Source organism: Ptychodera flava, chromosome 14 (assembly GCF_041260155.1).
Source record: "Ptychodera flava strain L36383 chromosome 14, AS_Pfla_20210202, whole genome shotgun sequence".
Taxonomy (NCBI): Eukaryota; Metazoa; Hemichordata; class Enteropneusta; family Ptychoderidae; genus Ptychodera; species Ptychodera flava.
In genome coordinates, this window is record NC_091941.1 from 22813247 (window position 1) to 22830638 (window position 17392).

Genomic DNA, 17392 nt, shown 5'->3' on the forward strand with positions numbered 1-17392 from the left:
ACCAATCAATATAAGGAAGTATTTTTATTGTAGTTCTTGGCCTTTTTAATTTAAAATTCAGAACTTTTTGAAAGATTGGATTTTCAGTGAATGACCTATTGAAAGAGCTCCTTCAATAATATACCGTCAGACTCTAATACACTCAAGGGATTCACAAGAGTTGAGAGCAAGACTAGAGAATAGTGGGCCCATGCTGTAAAATTTTACAAATCACCAGAATCCTAGGGCTTTTTTACAAATCATTAGAATCCTTAGAGTCAAATTGCTTAAGCTAGGAAAGCTCATTACAGTCAAATAACCAAATACATTTGGTGACCCAACCTAGCCATTTAAAACGCTTTGACCCATACTTTTGTATTATGGTGATTTAGCAGATAAGTACTTTTATTTTATGTTGGCTAATAGCCTCAGTAGCTCCATCATAGAGCCTTAGTGAATTTACCACTTGACAGTTGTAGTGAAGTGTGGATAAAACAAGATTGCAACCACGCCTTGGTTTTTTGATAGTATAAATTGACAGAGCTTGTTCATTTGGTAATAACTTTTCTTTGTTATGTAAATATAGGATGACAATTGTTTATTTAGTGAGTAGGAGTTCCTCATGTGCTCATCTGATGCTTGATGTAGCAAGAAATCATACTGGATTATTTGGATAGCATAGCTGAAACTTTCGATGGATTTTCCAGTATGTATCAAAGTTCTTTCTGATAAAATTCAGTTTGTGTAATTGCTCCGAATCATGCTCAAATGTGTGTCATATGTTCAATGCTGTATGACAACTGAATTTTAGGCAGACTGTAAATCGATTGTGCATTGTATATGGTACATTGGCAAAGCCAGGTTCTTCTATTTCAACATACTTTACAGAGTTGAACAGGAGTGCTCAGTATTACTCTTTTATGCAATGAGAATGATTAAACGATATTTTCAAAAGTTAATGTTGAGTTATTATGAAAATACCGTTAAGGACGCACAAGGACATTGGCACATACCTGATGCGAAGTGGAAGGTAACGCCCAGTGGTAATGTCAGTGAGTGTATCCTTTGCAATACTTTCACAATAACTTTATTATTATACATCATATATATTCGTGATGGGGAGTAAAATAGGCTGAGTACGGACTGTTTTTGTGCAATGTCAACAACTTTACTTCAGACTTATAGCACAAGTTTGAATTGCTATCTTTTACGTGATTCTGGAGAGCCTTTGACCTACACCTACAGAGGGTCACAGAATATTCTGGCAATCATTCCATGGGCTGCTTGAAACCGTACAGTGAACATGTAGGCAGAGGCAGCCACAGAATGCACTCACTGCACATGGGGGTGGGGACGACGCCTTAAAATGGTAAATATGTTATGGAATTGGGCATTCCATACAGCAAACATAAAACTCTATTGTTCTTCAGTTGGTGGTTGATGTTTAATAATGGCTATTGAGCGTGTGTACCCCAGTAATTGCTTGCATCAGAGTGCACATGACCGAGTGGCATTTTGCACTGCAGTACAATACCAAAAACATGCCATAACCTTATGTTAATGGCCACTTGTAACCCAGCCTTGGACTACTTTTGTTTGTAAACAACTAGACTTATAATCTTGTCGTTGTTTTTTCTTAAAACATGTTTACCAATACCACATATGTGCAACATTTGGTTGATGTTAATAGTTTAGCTTTAGTTGGTCTAGATGGACATTTTTTTACTTAAAAAAAAAACTAGTAACTGACAAATAAATTAAATGAGGTTTTACGATCATTGTTTTCATTAAGTTCTAATTTATTTTGCTTACAGTTGGTGCAAAATTGAAGAAGGGAATGTATGTTTTGTCTGACTGGTCAAATGTCCTTCATCAGTTGATGACCTACTGACATGCAAAAACTTCTCACTTGCCTCAACTTTGCTTAATCAACACCTGCCTCTCAATAATGTGAATTGAAATACACCCAAAGTGGAACTTGTTTCTTATAAAATGACCTTGAAATAAGTCAAGCCCTTTTGAAGAACCTTTGTATCATTTTCCGGCTTATGTGACCTGAAGGAAATGGGGAAAAAAGAAAAATTTACTCGTCATGTTTTAAAATGTGAAAAATAAATTAGGGTCAGGGGCATGCAATTAATCACTTAGGTTGGATTACCTGCAAAGCTCATGGTTTTGCCTAACTGTCAGGATGGCAATTGTAAAACACACCTGTTTTCTCTAAATTTGCAAATGCACAGTTGTATTCACAAAACACGACCATTGCAAAGCATCTCTTTCTTACTGATACCTTTTGAGCAAGTTAGCGGTATGATTGACAACTGCTGCACACTAGATGTTGATATTTTGAGCAGCTCGACACAGACACATTCTGAATGGATGTCAAGATTTTATCAATACATAACTTGCAACTGAACAAATTTGTGGCTTGCTATTTTTGGCTGTTTTAAGTGCGAGTTAAAAAAAGTACCTGTAGGTTTCAATTCAATGCTTGATTTATTTTTTAGCAGAAATGGAAGAGAACACGACTATTTTTAAAAATAGTGTCGTTAGTAAATTATTTATTAGTGGCAGAGGCAATTAGAATCATATACAGTGGCAGACGGTGGGAATTGAAAAATATGTTACACCAGCAGACTTGCAAGGGCAACAGGTTCAACCGTACATTGTTCAAAAAGAATTGTGAATGTGCACATTTCTGAATCCTGCTGCCTGCCATCTCTGGAAATAGTTACTGATTAAAGATGCTATGTAAGAGATGTTATGTATAGTCATGGATAGTGCTCCTATGAAACGCCTCTGTGAGCTTGTGTAGCACAAAGACAAAACCACCCTAAGTGGTTGAAATGGATGATCATTCCATCCCATGAGGGACTCATTAACTGATGTCCCCTGGGACAGGTACGTAATATCATTTTGCCAATTGTTGTGGAGGCAATAAATTTCCATCATCAGAAGAGAAAATATTTAAAGACACCCTATATCTGACTCGGACTTTTCATGGCATCATCAGATCTCAAAAAGTCACATTCCTGCTTGCATTTGCGAATGATTTGAAATGGAACATTGTGAATGAGCATTATTTTGTACATTTTTTTAATAGCATTAACCCTGGGAGTGCCAAAGTCAAGTTTTGCTGCCTTGATTAAATGTAACCCAGACAGTTTTTTTCATATTTTTCCAAAATTTTGTCCAAAAACAGTAGCCAATGAAAAGTGATATCCATTTGGTCCAAAATTGTCACGACAATTACAAATATTCATAAACGATTGGTAAAATTTTGCACAAACATTTTGGCGGGAAAATTTACAGCACTCAAAGGGATAAAATTGGCTCTATTTGTAAATACTCATCCCATAGAGACTTGTTATATTCATGTTTGGTTGGGGTTCAACAGCTGGCTCCTCATGGCCAGCTCATAACCCACTCAAAAGAAATTTATATTCTGAAGTGTCCTTCGCATGTGTTTTAGGGTACTGTGACATGAATAAATCCAAGGCTGTTAACCACACATGCCAGACATGATGATAGTAATCGTTTGGATAAGATCTGGCAAATTGATAGCGTCAGGCTTGACTGAGGTAGTAGTTAATCCACGGGGACAGAGTAAATTATGTAAATTTTTAACCAGCATGGTGATCTGATGAAATGTCAAAGACACAGTAGCCATGATTGTCAGAAATAGTCATAAATACAGAAGTTAATATATTTATTGATAGTCATATGTACATAGCTAGACTGATAGTGGTTACATCTAGATGTATAGATAGATGTTGATTAAATTATAAATCGATAGAGAAATAGGCAGGTCAATGGATGAAAACAGAAAAGAAGAAAGTCAGTTTCATTTGGTACGGTTCATATTCTTTTAAATGAAAAGTGTCTTTCAGACACTCATTTAATTTTCAACTGTTTATTTTTCTAGGTTACATAAATCACAAACAAATTCAAAGTTTCAACTAAATTGATGTTTGATGGTAATTCTCTTGCTTGTTATCTCCACAAATGCCATGATGAACTGATGCTTGCTGCTGTTAACCCACGGTTGATATTAAAGGTTAATGACAGGAAAGGAATTACATAACAGTGCTCTCCCCTGAGACTCTTGACATTTCATAAAGTTGGCTTCTGTCTACAAATAGAATTTGAAGCCTTGGGTTTCTTTGACTGTCAATGTGTGTGCATGTTTGTGTGTATATAATACACGCACGCACACACATATATAAACAAATACACTATATTATATGTACATATACACATACTGATGTAATATACATTAATTTCAATTATTATCATATATAATTTTGATTGTAGATGTTATTGTATGAAATTATCAATAATTTTACTTTTTTACAATCTTTATATATATATATATATATATATATATATATATACATATATATGATTTTAAATTATTTATATATATATAATACATATATATATATATATATATATATATATATATATATATAATATATATATATATATATATATATATATATATATATGATTTTAAATCACAAATATAATCATCATTTACTGATTATTTTCTCAATTGTCTCTTCCTGACTGTTTTTACAAACAACTAAAATTAGGATCTCATTTGTTTTGAGTAAGTCAAATATTTGATGTTTCAAATTGTAGTTCTACTAAATATTCTACATGAATATTCAAATGGTCTACTGAGATCTTCCAAATGTTTCCCTGTAAAGGTCTGTGGGAAAAGTGTCATGTGCATTCTACACAGCCTAGTCCAGGGTACATGCAGCAATCATAATTCCTAATATCTATCAGTCTTTAAACCGGTGACAGCATCAATTGTTTGCCATTGATGGGGTGCCAGATCATGATGATTGCCACCCCATCCTTGTTACTGAAGTAATGCTTGGCCAGCACTCTTTATCAAATGATGGTTTAGGCCTGGATGCTACTGAAGTGTATGATGTGATCATGGTGTGATATGCGTGCAGTAAACGTGTGTGTATTGTCTGTGTCTACAATGTGTGTTTTTGGTTTTAATTATCTAGCTGTCAGAGGTATATTCCTCTATAATCTGTGATAAAAACTCAGTTGAGGATGAGTTTCACTATATCATGTGTTGTCCACAACATATGTACATTATATCATGTAATCAAGACAAAAGTCAGTAGAATTCAACAATGAAAATTTCACCAGCTTGAGCCAAGATGGCAAATTGTGCTACCGCGTGAGCAATCATGTAACTGATAGCATGACGTACCTCATAATAACATTTATATAAGATACAGATATTTTTAGATTATCTCCAAAGTTCATCTATATAATATATATATATATATATATATATATATATATATATATATATATATATATATATATATATTATACATATAAAATTTATTTTTTACTGTTTTTTCTGTGTTTCTGTTTCATAGTGCTAGTTCTTGACTATGTTCGCCCTTGAGGGAATAACGTCAATAAAGTTATATATATTTGCTTTATCTGATTTCCCTGTACATCTTAACATCACGAATACCACAAAGCAGCTTTCTTGGCATTAATATACGTCACAGATAAGCAGATAATATTGACTATTAAATTCCTTGTACTGAGCTGAATAATGGCAAAGCTGTCAGCATGTCTTTCAATTTAAAAATAATTATCTGCTACAGAGTCAATAGATTTATTGGCTGCTGTTGTTGAGACAAAGTGGATTTTCGGTTCTTAAAATGAGTGGTTTTTTTAGTATGACAGATGTTTAAAATAAAATTTCAGTTCATAGTCAGGAAAAGAGATAGAATAATGACTGGAGGAGAGCAGAAATTGACAAAAGCTATTGAACTGTCAATACATCTTTGACAATATTTCTCAGTATTGCTGCATTTTTTTCATTAGAAAGTCCAAGGGATTCAATTTAGTATTCAGAGGACTGAAACGTAGATTTTCTCTTGTTTGCACTAAATCAGATGTAACAGTAGTGAATTCTAATGGTAGACACTCCTTAGAGTGAAGTATACTATGTTTTGCATCAGATTATTTGAAGCTATATGTATAAGGGATTGAAATGTGTGTTTCAATCGTAAAACGTCAAAAGAGGAATGTACAGAGACCCAGAGGTATTTAAGTGTGTAGGTTAATCACAGTGGAAACAGAAATGACATGGATAATATGTAGTGAAAATCTCCCTTTCCATTTTTTATATCTTCATATATATATATATATATATATATATATATATATATATATATATGCACACACACAAACACACTAAAAATATGAGAACACATCAAGTAGATTTGGTACCAAGTACTTGAGTTTCACATATTCACTCATTCACTTCATCATCAGAGAGGTAGATTTTAATCTCGAGAGTAGCTGTCACACACACACAATTACTAAATTTTTTTTATTGTAAACATCATTGACACTATAGCATTGAGGGAGATGAAAACAGCCGATGATCAAGATGAATCATTGGAGAAAGATGGCGTATGTGAGTTTAAATTGATGCAATTATGCCTTGTGATGATAAATGGCAGACTACTTCTCTTTCTTGTCAGTTTTTGATTTAATGGTATTGATTTTAACCACACTTCAGGTACCAGATTAGCAAATTAAGATAAATCAGAGGAAAAGAAATATATCACCTATGCTTCTAATGTCTCTTTGAAAGTCAACCTGATCATCTTCATCATAGCCTTTCATGTATTAGCAAGAGAGATGTACACTGATGGTCTGAGTCTCATAGTTTGAAAATGTTCAGTTTAAATACGGCAGGGAATTCAGGATCACCAAAACACAGTAAAAATACCTCATTTTCTGTCCCTGGTTTAAGCTATTTAGATTCACATTATATGTTCAAATAAATTCTAAAATTTTTAACATAATTTGAACAACCAATAAATTGATGATTGATTCAATTAAAAAAAATCAGCTGCCAAAAAGTGTTGTCAAGCAGAGAGAGTGATATTTGGAGCACTGAAACAAAGCAAAAAATGTGTAAATTATAATTACCAAGTCTAGTGATTGGTATGAATATGTATGAGAAAAAAAGCTTCTAAGGAAGCTGAAATTCATGTTGCTCTACAGCTTGGGTAGTTTGATGTATCACTCTATCATGAAAAGTGGATTTCAATGCATGATACTCATAATAATGCCATTACATGGGGGATTGGGGGGGATCAGCAGATATGTTATGTTGTTTCCTGATCTGTTGATAATCCAATGCATTTCAGTCAGTTGTATGGTTCGGCCACTGTGTGGAATAAAATTTTTATCAATACAATGCATGTCACTGTTGTACAATTTTCTAGATTATCAATGTCAATCTACCTCAATTCATTCAAATAAGAAAGCCGATATGCTCCATTGGTTGATTCGTTGGAAAAAGATGATGATGTCACATTTGATTTTTTGTTGCATATATCAAGGAACTTTGCATCATATAATACAATCCTGGATTTATCATTTCCTCTAGTGCATTTTTTACAAAGATACTTCGTAGGAATTAAGTTACACCATTGCTATGACATAATGCTTTCCTAGAATGAACACTGAGGTTGTGGGAATAAAAACTGTAGGGGAAAGAATTTTAACAGTATTCCATCTGTGACAAGAGTATCCTCATCTATAAAATTTTGAGATCTCCTGTACTGTAAATCACAAGAATTAAAATATTACCAACGTCCAATAGTATGAATGTACTGATCATACATGTTACATGCACAGTCTATGCGAAAGATGCCAATTAAAGCATGTAATTTATATACTGCAGTATTGATTCTGGTTGCCATGAAATGTTTTGTCACAAGATCACTCTGTAAGGATCAATATATATGTCTATTTTTCTTTAAATATATATGTGTGCTAACATGGAAATTAACCAAAAATATATCCATATATTAGGGTGATGGGAGGGTCAAAATTTGTATTGCAATTATCACAGTCAAACTATCTGCAAATACAAGCCAGCAACTATTGTGCTGTTCAGTATGCAGCAAGCTTTCATTCCTGGCATGCATGTACACCTCAGTAATATTTCATGCGGCTGGAGTGTTCTATGTCAAATGGTTAATATAAATTTCTCGCCATCTAACTCTAAAACTCATGATCTCAAAGTGCAGCATGTCATATCTGTTTCAAAATTAACATCTCAATTTTTGGCGTCAACGTGGGGGCACAAATTCTGTCTGAGGAATTGAAACTGTAATATGATTCACCTGGCGTTTAAATTGAATTGTGGCAATCATGAACTAACGAGTGTATCGATTACCTGTTAGATTTGTTGCTGCAAATTTAATTCCTGTTCTTTGAACACAGTTGGCAGGGTAGTTCTAAGTATATCGCATGCTGACATATACAGAAAGACTTGAGTTTTACGGCCGCTGTTAATTTCACTGTAACTAGGATAAATGCATCCCTGGTCCTGAAAGAATATCATGCTACTTGGTTTCTTAGGGTTCAATCTTCAGTGTATGAAGTATTTTGAATTTCCAACGGTAATCAACATTCCCTGTGTAATGAGATCCTCCCGGATCCATTAGCTTGATCAGCTGTGTTTGACATGACATTAAACTGCAACTCAGTTGTGGCACAGGTGTGCTCAGCATCTGCAAAATGGGTTAATTCAGCCACACTCAGTCAGCATCCTGTTTGTTTTTGATTACCTAACTACTTTGGAATGACTAGATAAAGCTGATTATTCTAGCGATGCTCATCATGTCTTTAAATATACTACATCAAGCTATTGTTTCTCTCTATGTGTCAATATCTGAATCCACTGAATGATCAATGTTTTAGTTCCCATATTTTCATATGTTTTATGCTTGTTATTTTTTCTACTTCCTGTAGGATTCAAATGTTGGTGTTCCAGTGACACTGCGTGTGGATCCAAAGGGTCATTTTGTGTACTGGAGAAATCAAAACAAGGTGAGCTGGCTGGTTTACAAACGAAAAATCGTGTTGACTTGCATAATATTTGTTGAGTCTACATAGTTCAAATATTATGGTAGCAATTTAGGTTGGTATATAAATAGGTAAAGCCCAGGTATACATCATTTTTTATTGCCTTAGCAGTACCATGTAATTGCTAATGATAATAATAATTGTAGAATACTACGATGGTAATTTTGACTTAGACATTAAAATCACTGATTTTCTTTCCAATAATACAAGGCTTAATTGTCCAACAGTGTCATGTACAATTATCTAATGAGTCTTAATTACTGGAAGTGACCTTTTTTAGCTCAATATATTTGTTGAATGTACATTGTATTAAATCTTTGCTCCATTGAAGTGAATGCATTTGCTAACACAACCAATGAAAATTCGCTTACATCAATACCAATAAAATCTTAGTTGCTTATCATTTCCATCTTTGAAAGGTTTTTTTATTGATGTGGTGCACATGAAGAAATGTGGTCAACATAACATAATTTCATAATTGCATAATTTTGCCATGAAGTTTAAAATGCATATGTGATTATAATTGAATCCATGCAACTATTTGATGTTGTCTTTGTTGGAGCCTGTTAATTATATTGGCAAAATGCCAAGCAGTCACATAGTGCTAAAGTTGCCTGACAATGTATTGTGGCAGCCAATGTTTGCAAGACACAGGTGATTTTCATCATTACTACTTGTAAATCACTATCTTTGGTTTCTTGTACTCTAGATATGTGAACATACAAGCTTTAAAGGATTGTATTAATTTTGAACAGCCTTATGGTAAGAATTCATGTCCAACTGTGAGACTTAATTTAGTCTACAGTTAACCAACATTGTTTGGTATACCAATGTGAGGTTATCTTATAAGCTGAAGTCAGTGGCGTCTATATGTATGTGTGTATGTATGTATGTATGTATGTACGTACAGTATGTCCATCAATATCAAAAACACGCAAACCGCTGCACGTTTCAGCTTGGTATTTGGTGTGTGGATGTATACTCTGAGTTATAAGTAGGATTTTGTTCAAGTTTGCATTACCAAAATTATGCAAATGAGCTTAAAATGGTCAAGAATTAATAACTCAAGAACTGCTCTTTGGATTGCTCTGAAAATTTGTGTGCAGGTACCTTGGGTGAACCTTGTACGGTTTTATGAATATTGTGAAGATATCTTGAATTTTGTATTTTTGCTAAATTTTTTGGTTATCTTTCTAAGTTTAAGTGAAAATTATTCACCTCTGAAATTGCTGGCCAAATTGCTCTCAAATTTGGGTTTGATGTTTGCAAGGGTGTTACTCTTCTAATTTGTTGAAATTACGACAAAATTGGAAAAATTACGGTTTTGGGGCAATTTTTGTCATTTTTGGTCAAAAAATCTTAAGATATATTTTCTTTTTAAAGTTGTTGGACAGACAGCTTTTATATTTGGTATACAGATGTCCAGGGATGACAATAGTTAGATATGTGGAAATTGTCCTGAAATATACAAATTTGTATTTTAAAGGCAATTTTGTCATTTTTGGACAAGGAAACTTATTCTCAAAATTACTTGTCTGATAGCTTTGTAATTTGATATAAAGTCCCAAGGGATGTTATTAGATAAATTTTCTGCTCAAAGTGTTGAGAAACCCCCAAATTTGTATATTTTAAGTAATTTTCTCAGTTTGTGACCTTAAATGACCTACACCAACCCAGGATATGTTGTGATCCAGTTGCGAAGGCTTTGATCATAGTTTCATCATATTTAGTATCAATTTGTTGTAAAATTTGATCCAGAAAGCAAAGCTGAGATTAATTTTTTCATTGCAGACCAATTTTTGCAACTTTTCCTTGTAAGACACACAAGAACTGATGAGAAATTTGGATCCAGGATAATTCCAGATGTCATAATCACCTCCACAGTGAAAGGCATTTCACTATCTATAACTAATTTAAGTACTGTTTACATTCAAATGGTAGCACTTATAGCATACATCCCCAAGGTTGTAAATACATTGCCTGCCATCTGGCCTTATGTAAACATGATCAACAAAGGGGTGGAACATTTGATATTCAGGAGGGGGTAGAGTCTAGAAGATTGATGAGGTAGCATTACTTTTTTACCAGATACTTTTGTATATTTTTTCCCCCACTCTCCCACCTTTTCTTTTTGTCAAGCCTTCTCTGGCTGATTTTTTTGTTAACATTTGCTTATATGTATTTAGGATCTGCTTATCCCAGTACTATAGAAGTTGATATGCATGTTCCTAAAGATGACCTCCAGTACCTAAGTTGGAGACCTTTTTTGCTTTGGTCATTCTTGTTTTTCTGGTTTATATATTTCTTGAATGGACCAATTCAAACTGAATGTGAGCATATAGTGTCCTTGACAGTATTTTTGGTTACTGTGAAGCCTGGCCTGGTCATATAGAGTTGGAAAGGACGTACAAATACTGGTCTACCACTGCTAGACGGTCAGCGATTATTGACAGTAGAGACACAGGTTAATCCTTTCCTGCCAAGTTCATATTTCACCATCAGGTCAAGTTGGTTAAAACTAGTGAAGCAAAATATGGTGCATTTTAACAAAGACTTGAAGATTTGAAGGTGCATGCTGAAGACCAGCAGAGATATTGTAAAAAACATGATTTTTACAGACTATATAACATAAAAAGCCATTGTAGGTGAAAATACATAATAATGGTTTTGGTTCAATACCGCTTTTTTACTGACTTGGCAGATGGGGAAGTGATACTGTCTGGCAGGTATTAGAAAGGGATAAAAGAGTTCAATATTGTCTGAATCCCTATGTTGATAATTTCTGAATGATCATAAACAAATACACCTCAGCTCATATCTGCCAGGTCAATTTATATTATCTATTCTAAGGAGCCGAGCTTGGCAATTCTGTATGGCTTCAATTTTGTTGCATTAATTTGTACATGTATTGTTGTTGTAACAGCTAGTATTTGCTTGAAGTCATATGTTGATTAAATATATGCTTGAGTAGTTACATAGAAGATACCATCTATGCGTGAAGTTTCCCATTTTACTTATTCATCCTATTCTATAGACATTGACCAGTGTACCAGCACTGTATGGTTACTAAGTCGAACAGATAGAATACTGTGTTTACCATCAGGAAATTGTGAGCAGATTGAGTTTCTTGATGACATTAATATGTATTAAATAATTCATACATCATCCATCACACATTTGGTTTAATATATATATACCAAAGGTAGCTTATATGATAAGTCGGTGGAGTCTGTCTGTCTGTCTAACTGTATGTATGTATGTACGTGTCCACATCAAAACCTTAAAACCGCAGCACCTACTGCGGTGAATTTGTTCAAATGAACCTGTCAGTGTCAAAAATATGCAAATGAGGTAAAATAGGGGAAAATCCTGCCATTGTTAAAATTCTACAACCGTAGGCTAGATTTAGTTAACATTTAGTATGCAGGCTGCTTTTGGTCACTTAGGTTTGGCTGATTCACTTGAAATTTTCATATTTGTATTTTTGGGGCAATTTTTTGCATTTTTGGTTAAAAAATCTCCTTCTCTAAAGCTGCTCATCTAATGGCTTCTAAACTTGGTATGTATGATGATTACTATCAGAGATTAACCACAGTCAGATTTGTTCAAATTATGGTGAAATTTTCACATTTGTATTTTTGTTCAATTTTCCCATTTTTCGTCAAAAATATTTTCTGAAATCGCTGGTTCAATTGCTTTTAAACTTGGTATGCATGATCCTAGGGTTGACTTCTGCCAGATTTGTTCAAATGGTGGTGAAATTTTCACATTTTAGTATTTTTTGTGCAATTTCTCCCATTTTTGGTCGAAAAAATCTCTGAAAATGCTTGTCTGATTGCATTGAATCTTGAGGTAAACTTAGTTCTCGAGTTTCTTCGAATTGTAGTGAAATTTACAAATTTTGTGTTTTTCAGACTTTTGATTCTGTTTTTATCTATGAAATTCGGCTTGACTTCAAAATTTGACATGAAGGTTCTTAGGAATGATAGGGATGATCTATGCAAGTTTTGTTCAAATCATGACAAAGAGTGCAATATTGTATTTTTGGGAAAATTTTTATGGCTGTTTTGAATGCCAAATATCACATTCTTGAATTCCCTGGTCCAATTGCAAAAACTTAAAAAACCACTACTAATCATCACCTGTGAATTTGATGTGCATATAGATTCATGCTCAACTGTAAATGGCAATGTGTTTAAATGAATACATTATCACTTACCAAATGCTGTGAAATTATGATGTGGCTGCATATGGCGTGTGACTATAGTTTATTAGTAAGAGCCATGAAGTATGTTGCTAGAGTTATCTATCAAACTGCGGACGATTTCTCCATGGTTTAATATTTACATGTAAGACTCATGGTAAAAAGCTTTGCTTGGATGGTGGAAATATAGTTTGAGTTAAGCTGAGCAAAAATACTATACTTTGAAATTAGAAGATTAAGGCTTGAGATATGATGTATAGATAATTACCGGAAAACCTGAAAATATTGTCATTTAAAACAGAAATAATATAATTACCATATACTTGTATACTTAATATATGGTCAGTGTAAACATACAATGAAAAGGTGGAAATTTTCACAACTGATGCTACTACCTTAAATATTTGTTGTATTTTGGCAAATGCACACCGTCTAGAATTACGTGACAGAATTAAATGATCAGTTTATGAAAACTTGAATATACCTTAACATTAACTACCATTTCAAAGAGGAACAACAGCTACTGTTTGTATACTTCAGTTTGATCTTCATCACTACATTCTTCTTAAGGCCACAAAATTGCCTGTCCCTAGACTTAAACCTCTACCCTTTTACTGCCATGCCCTGGCGTTTTCCTCTCTGAAAAAAATCTCATTTGTTTTTAGTTTGTGTAATTGTAGACCTGTAGGCCAGATTGTTTAGGATACTGAGGGGCAAATGATCGAGGCGAGACTGAATTTTAATTTGGACCACATCAACAGGTAGCACCGAGGCAGGATGAACTCATGTTTTTTTTTAATACAGTGCAATTACCGTGATGCAGGAAACCCGGTGTGCATGTTTACTTGACTTGACTTCCTGCTTAAAAAAATCCAATTACTTTAACTGAATCACTAATGAGAGTTTGGCTTTTGTCAGTCTAAATCTAAATGACAGTGGTTGTGAAGATCACTAACTACCATTACAAACATTGTACTTTATATTGATGGAAACAAGCAACACATTTAATAAGTCTTAGAGTGATGAAAAGCATTCATTCATAGTAGTTTCATGCAGAAATTGGATGAATTTAGCATTCATGAAATACAATATTATTTTCTTTCACTCCATCTCTCCATTAGAGTTGATAAGATGAGAAGAGACAAGGAAGTGGAAAATATGTCAAAATGTACCCACAGAGGGAAAAATTACATTTCCTGATAAAAATTAAGAACTATCTGTGCCTTGAGAGATTGCCATGGGTGTTTAACCTGATTCTCATTTTCTCATTATAAACATAAAACCAAGCATATGAATGCTGTGAGATTAGGTTAACAGTCCATTTGTATAGCTGCTGCACTGATATAACCAGTAGCATGGTGACCACACCGGTGTTTATACTCTGCAATTTACTCATCACTTAAATTATCAAACATGGAGAATAGAATCATCTCAGAAAGACATGGCGTTTTGAAAAAAGTAAAAATTCTTGTCATAGCTTTGTGACTTCTTCTTTAATATTATCAAACCTCTGTGCTTACATATGCAAAATTGTATGCATATACCATTGCCAAACAATCCAGTAAAGTGCCGGCAAAAAACATTCCAGTCTAAGCAAGAAGCTTAAAAATGCATGTTGGAACAGTGCCGTCGGAATTAAATGTTAATATTTGAACCATGCCGAGTCATTTACAGTTTGTTAATGTCGCCTTTAAAAGCATGGACTCAGGAAATATCACAGTTACCATGACAACAGCTGCCATCTTTTACAGTTAGATATGCACTCCACTGAAACAGATAAGAGCTGTTATTGCTGTTAGGCAAACATGGATGTATACATCATTAAGTGCTAATGTGGTCTTTCCTGGACCCTTGTATTAAAAGGTTGAATACTATGCTATCCTATTCCAATCAAAGTAACCCTTTGGGTCATTGTCAAATACATCTACATTTTTAATGAATCCTTTAAATTACTGATGCAGTTACCTTTGCTGGAAAAAAGTCTAACTATGTTATTAGAATGATTGACAAGGCAGCCCTAGAAATCCTTTGATTTGACACATGATTGCATTTTGAACAAACTCAAACTTTAAATAGCAAATATTACTGCAAGATCAAGAGTAACAAAACAGAAAGGGTCAGTTGATGATTTTTTCACTGTACTTATGCCTGTATCCACACAAATAGTTGTGATCAGGCTATTCAAGAAATATAAATCTTACTCCAGTTACTATAAATTAAGTGACAATGATGGCATACTGTTAATAGTCTAGAGCTTATAACCAGTCTAGACTACAAAATTTCATACCCTCTGGAAATTTGGCCATTGCCAGGTTTTAGTATATAGGCCATTCCAGACTGTTCCAAATTATTATCTATATTATTAGTTCATGCAGTTTGCCATCAAGAATGAAGTTTGTATTTTTGTTTTATTTTTATGAAATAAGCTATTGTTTTTCCTTATTAATGTTCATGAGATAAATATATTTTAATATTGTTCATGAAATAAATGATTTTGTCATTTGATGGTGTTCACAAGATGAAATAAAACTATATCCAGCATATTGTATCCACAAATATTTCCTTTTGTACCATAAAAATATGTTCTTGATCCCAACTCTAATCAACAGGAGAAACACAAGCCAAAGCTTTTCCAAGGAATAGTTGACATACGTGTACTAGATGTGCTATGATGATGTTTTTGTGATGCCCTAAGAAAATTTTTGGAATGTTGGAAGAAATCAAATTGAGAATATTTTGCTATGTTTCTTGTGAATTACAACAACATGTTATGCATATATATCACAAGGGGCATGAAAGTCTTACTGTGATTGTTCAAAGCCAGCATGAAGCAGCTCAATCTGCCTTTCAATGGTTAAGGTCGATGCTGTGTAATCTAAGTAATGACAAATCAAAGTGATAATGAATCTTACATTAAAATACCATATCCGCCCAGAAAGAATATCTTAGATACAGCAGGAACGATGTCTTCTGTATATTGCTTGCATGTTGCAATTAATTTATGCAAGAATTATATCTGTTTTGCACAGTAGATTAAATTGAGATAAATAAAGAAATGGGCGTATCTCAGTCTTGATTATTCTAATTTCAAGAGATAGTTTCATTTTAAAAAGAAAGTGAAGAAGATGCACAGCTGCATTGATCATGTTTGACATTTACTAGAACATTGCAAATTGCTTGAAATTTGGGAAAGAGTCACATGATCATGTGATAGCAGAAGCTACATGAAGTTGCAGTGAAGTAAAATTGTGGTGTCCATGACAGCAGAACCAAATTGCTTAATATTGTGGTTAATACAGGTCATCACAAAACAGGGAGGAAAAATCGGATCAATAATAGGTTTGATCACATGGTTACATTTGATATATCAAGTAAAATGATTTAATTGCTTGTTGATCAACATACCACATAGAACTTCAAATAGGGCGTCTCCATGGTGGCAAAGCAAAGCCTTGGAGAGGATGCTCTTAAATCAAGTACCCTTGGAAACAGTTACAATGAGCTTGATCGGTAATATACTGAATGTCCCAACATAATGTCACATCTTGAAAGAAGTAAAAATAGCCATGAATATTAAATTTTAATGAAAGTTGGAAAATGCAGAAATGCAGATTCTATTAGAGAAATTGTCCAGAGGTAGAGGTCAAAGATGTGTCTCTCATGTCTGCTTTCATGAAAAGTGTCTGTCCATAGAATCATCTTTGTGCTGAGTGTGTCCTTTGGTGTGCATTCAGTTTCCTTCATTCACTGAAATGCACTGTTGATGTCACCGGTTTTCATTCCATGGTGGCTCGTTCTTTGTACAAGTGCAGCTCTCTACGTATCTGCATGAAGAAAATAGGAAACATCAACATCACGATACAAGCACTTACCCTACTGCAACTGTTTCTTGACACATATTGGCTGTATAAATCATTCACCCGTGAAAAGCTCATATTTATTTATAAACCATATGATTAATTTTCTCTGCATGAGTTCTCATGATCGATCAGCATAGCACTGTTGATGGTACTCCTTCTGTTGCCATATTAAAAGTTGACTCGTATCCTGGCAAGCGCCATGGACCTGCTTTCCACCAAAATTTACATTTATGTTTCAGCAAGGTGTCTTGATTTCCCATGGTGCAAGAGTGAAGACTACTGGAGACTGTTATAAAAGCTCTAAGGTCAGAGCCGGTACCTGGATATCAATCCCAAGAATCCAAATTTTTTAAGATTTTACACAATGTGGTCCAAAGATGATATGGTCAAAATCTACTGTTGAAAA

General features: G+C 33.9%; 1 protein-coding gene and 1 long non-coding RNA gene across 5 annotated transcripts in view; one reads left to right on the forward strand and one right to left on the reverse strand.

Annotated features, from left to right (window-relative positions):
- Nucleotides 1–17392, forward strand: part of LOC139149802 (1-phosphatidylinositol 4,5-bisphosphate phosphodiesterase beta-1-like) — a 159033-nt gene that overhangs the window by 1682 nt on the left and 139959 nt on the right. For both annotated transcript variants that reach the window (XM_070721783.1, XM_070721784.1), the window contains exon 2: nucleotides 8809–8886. In XM_070721783.1, the coding sequence (XP_070577884.1) occupies nucleotides 8809–8886 (78 nt within the window). The remainder of the gene's footprint in view (nucleotides 1–8808; nucleotides 8887–17392) is intronic.
- The window catches only part of LOC139149805 (uncharacterized), a 151623-nt gene continuing 150491 nt past the window's right edge, over nucleotides 16261–17392 (reverse strand). For all 3 annotated transcript variants that reach the window (XR_011556152.1, XR_011556150.1, XR_011556151.1), the window contains one exon: nucleotides 16261–16950. This is a non-coding gene — a long non-coding RNA (uncharacterized lncRNA). The remainder of the gene's footprint in view (nucleotides 16951–17392) is intronic.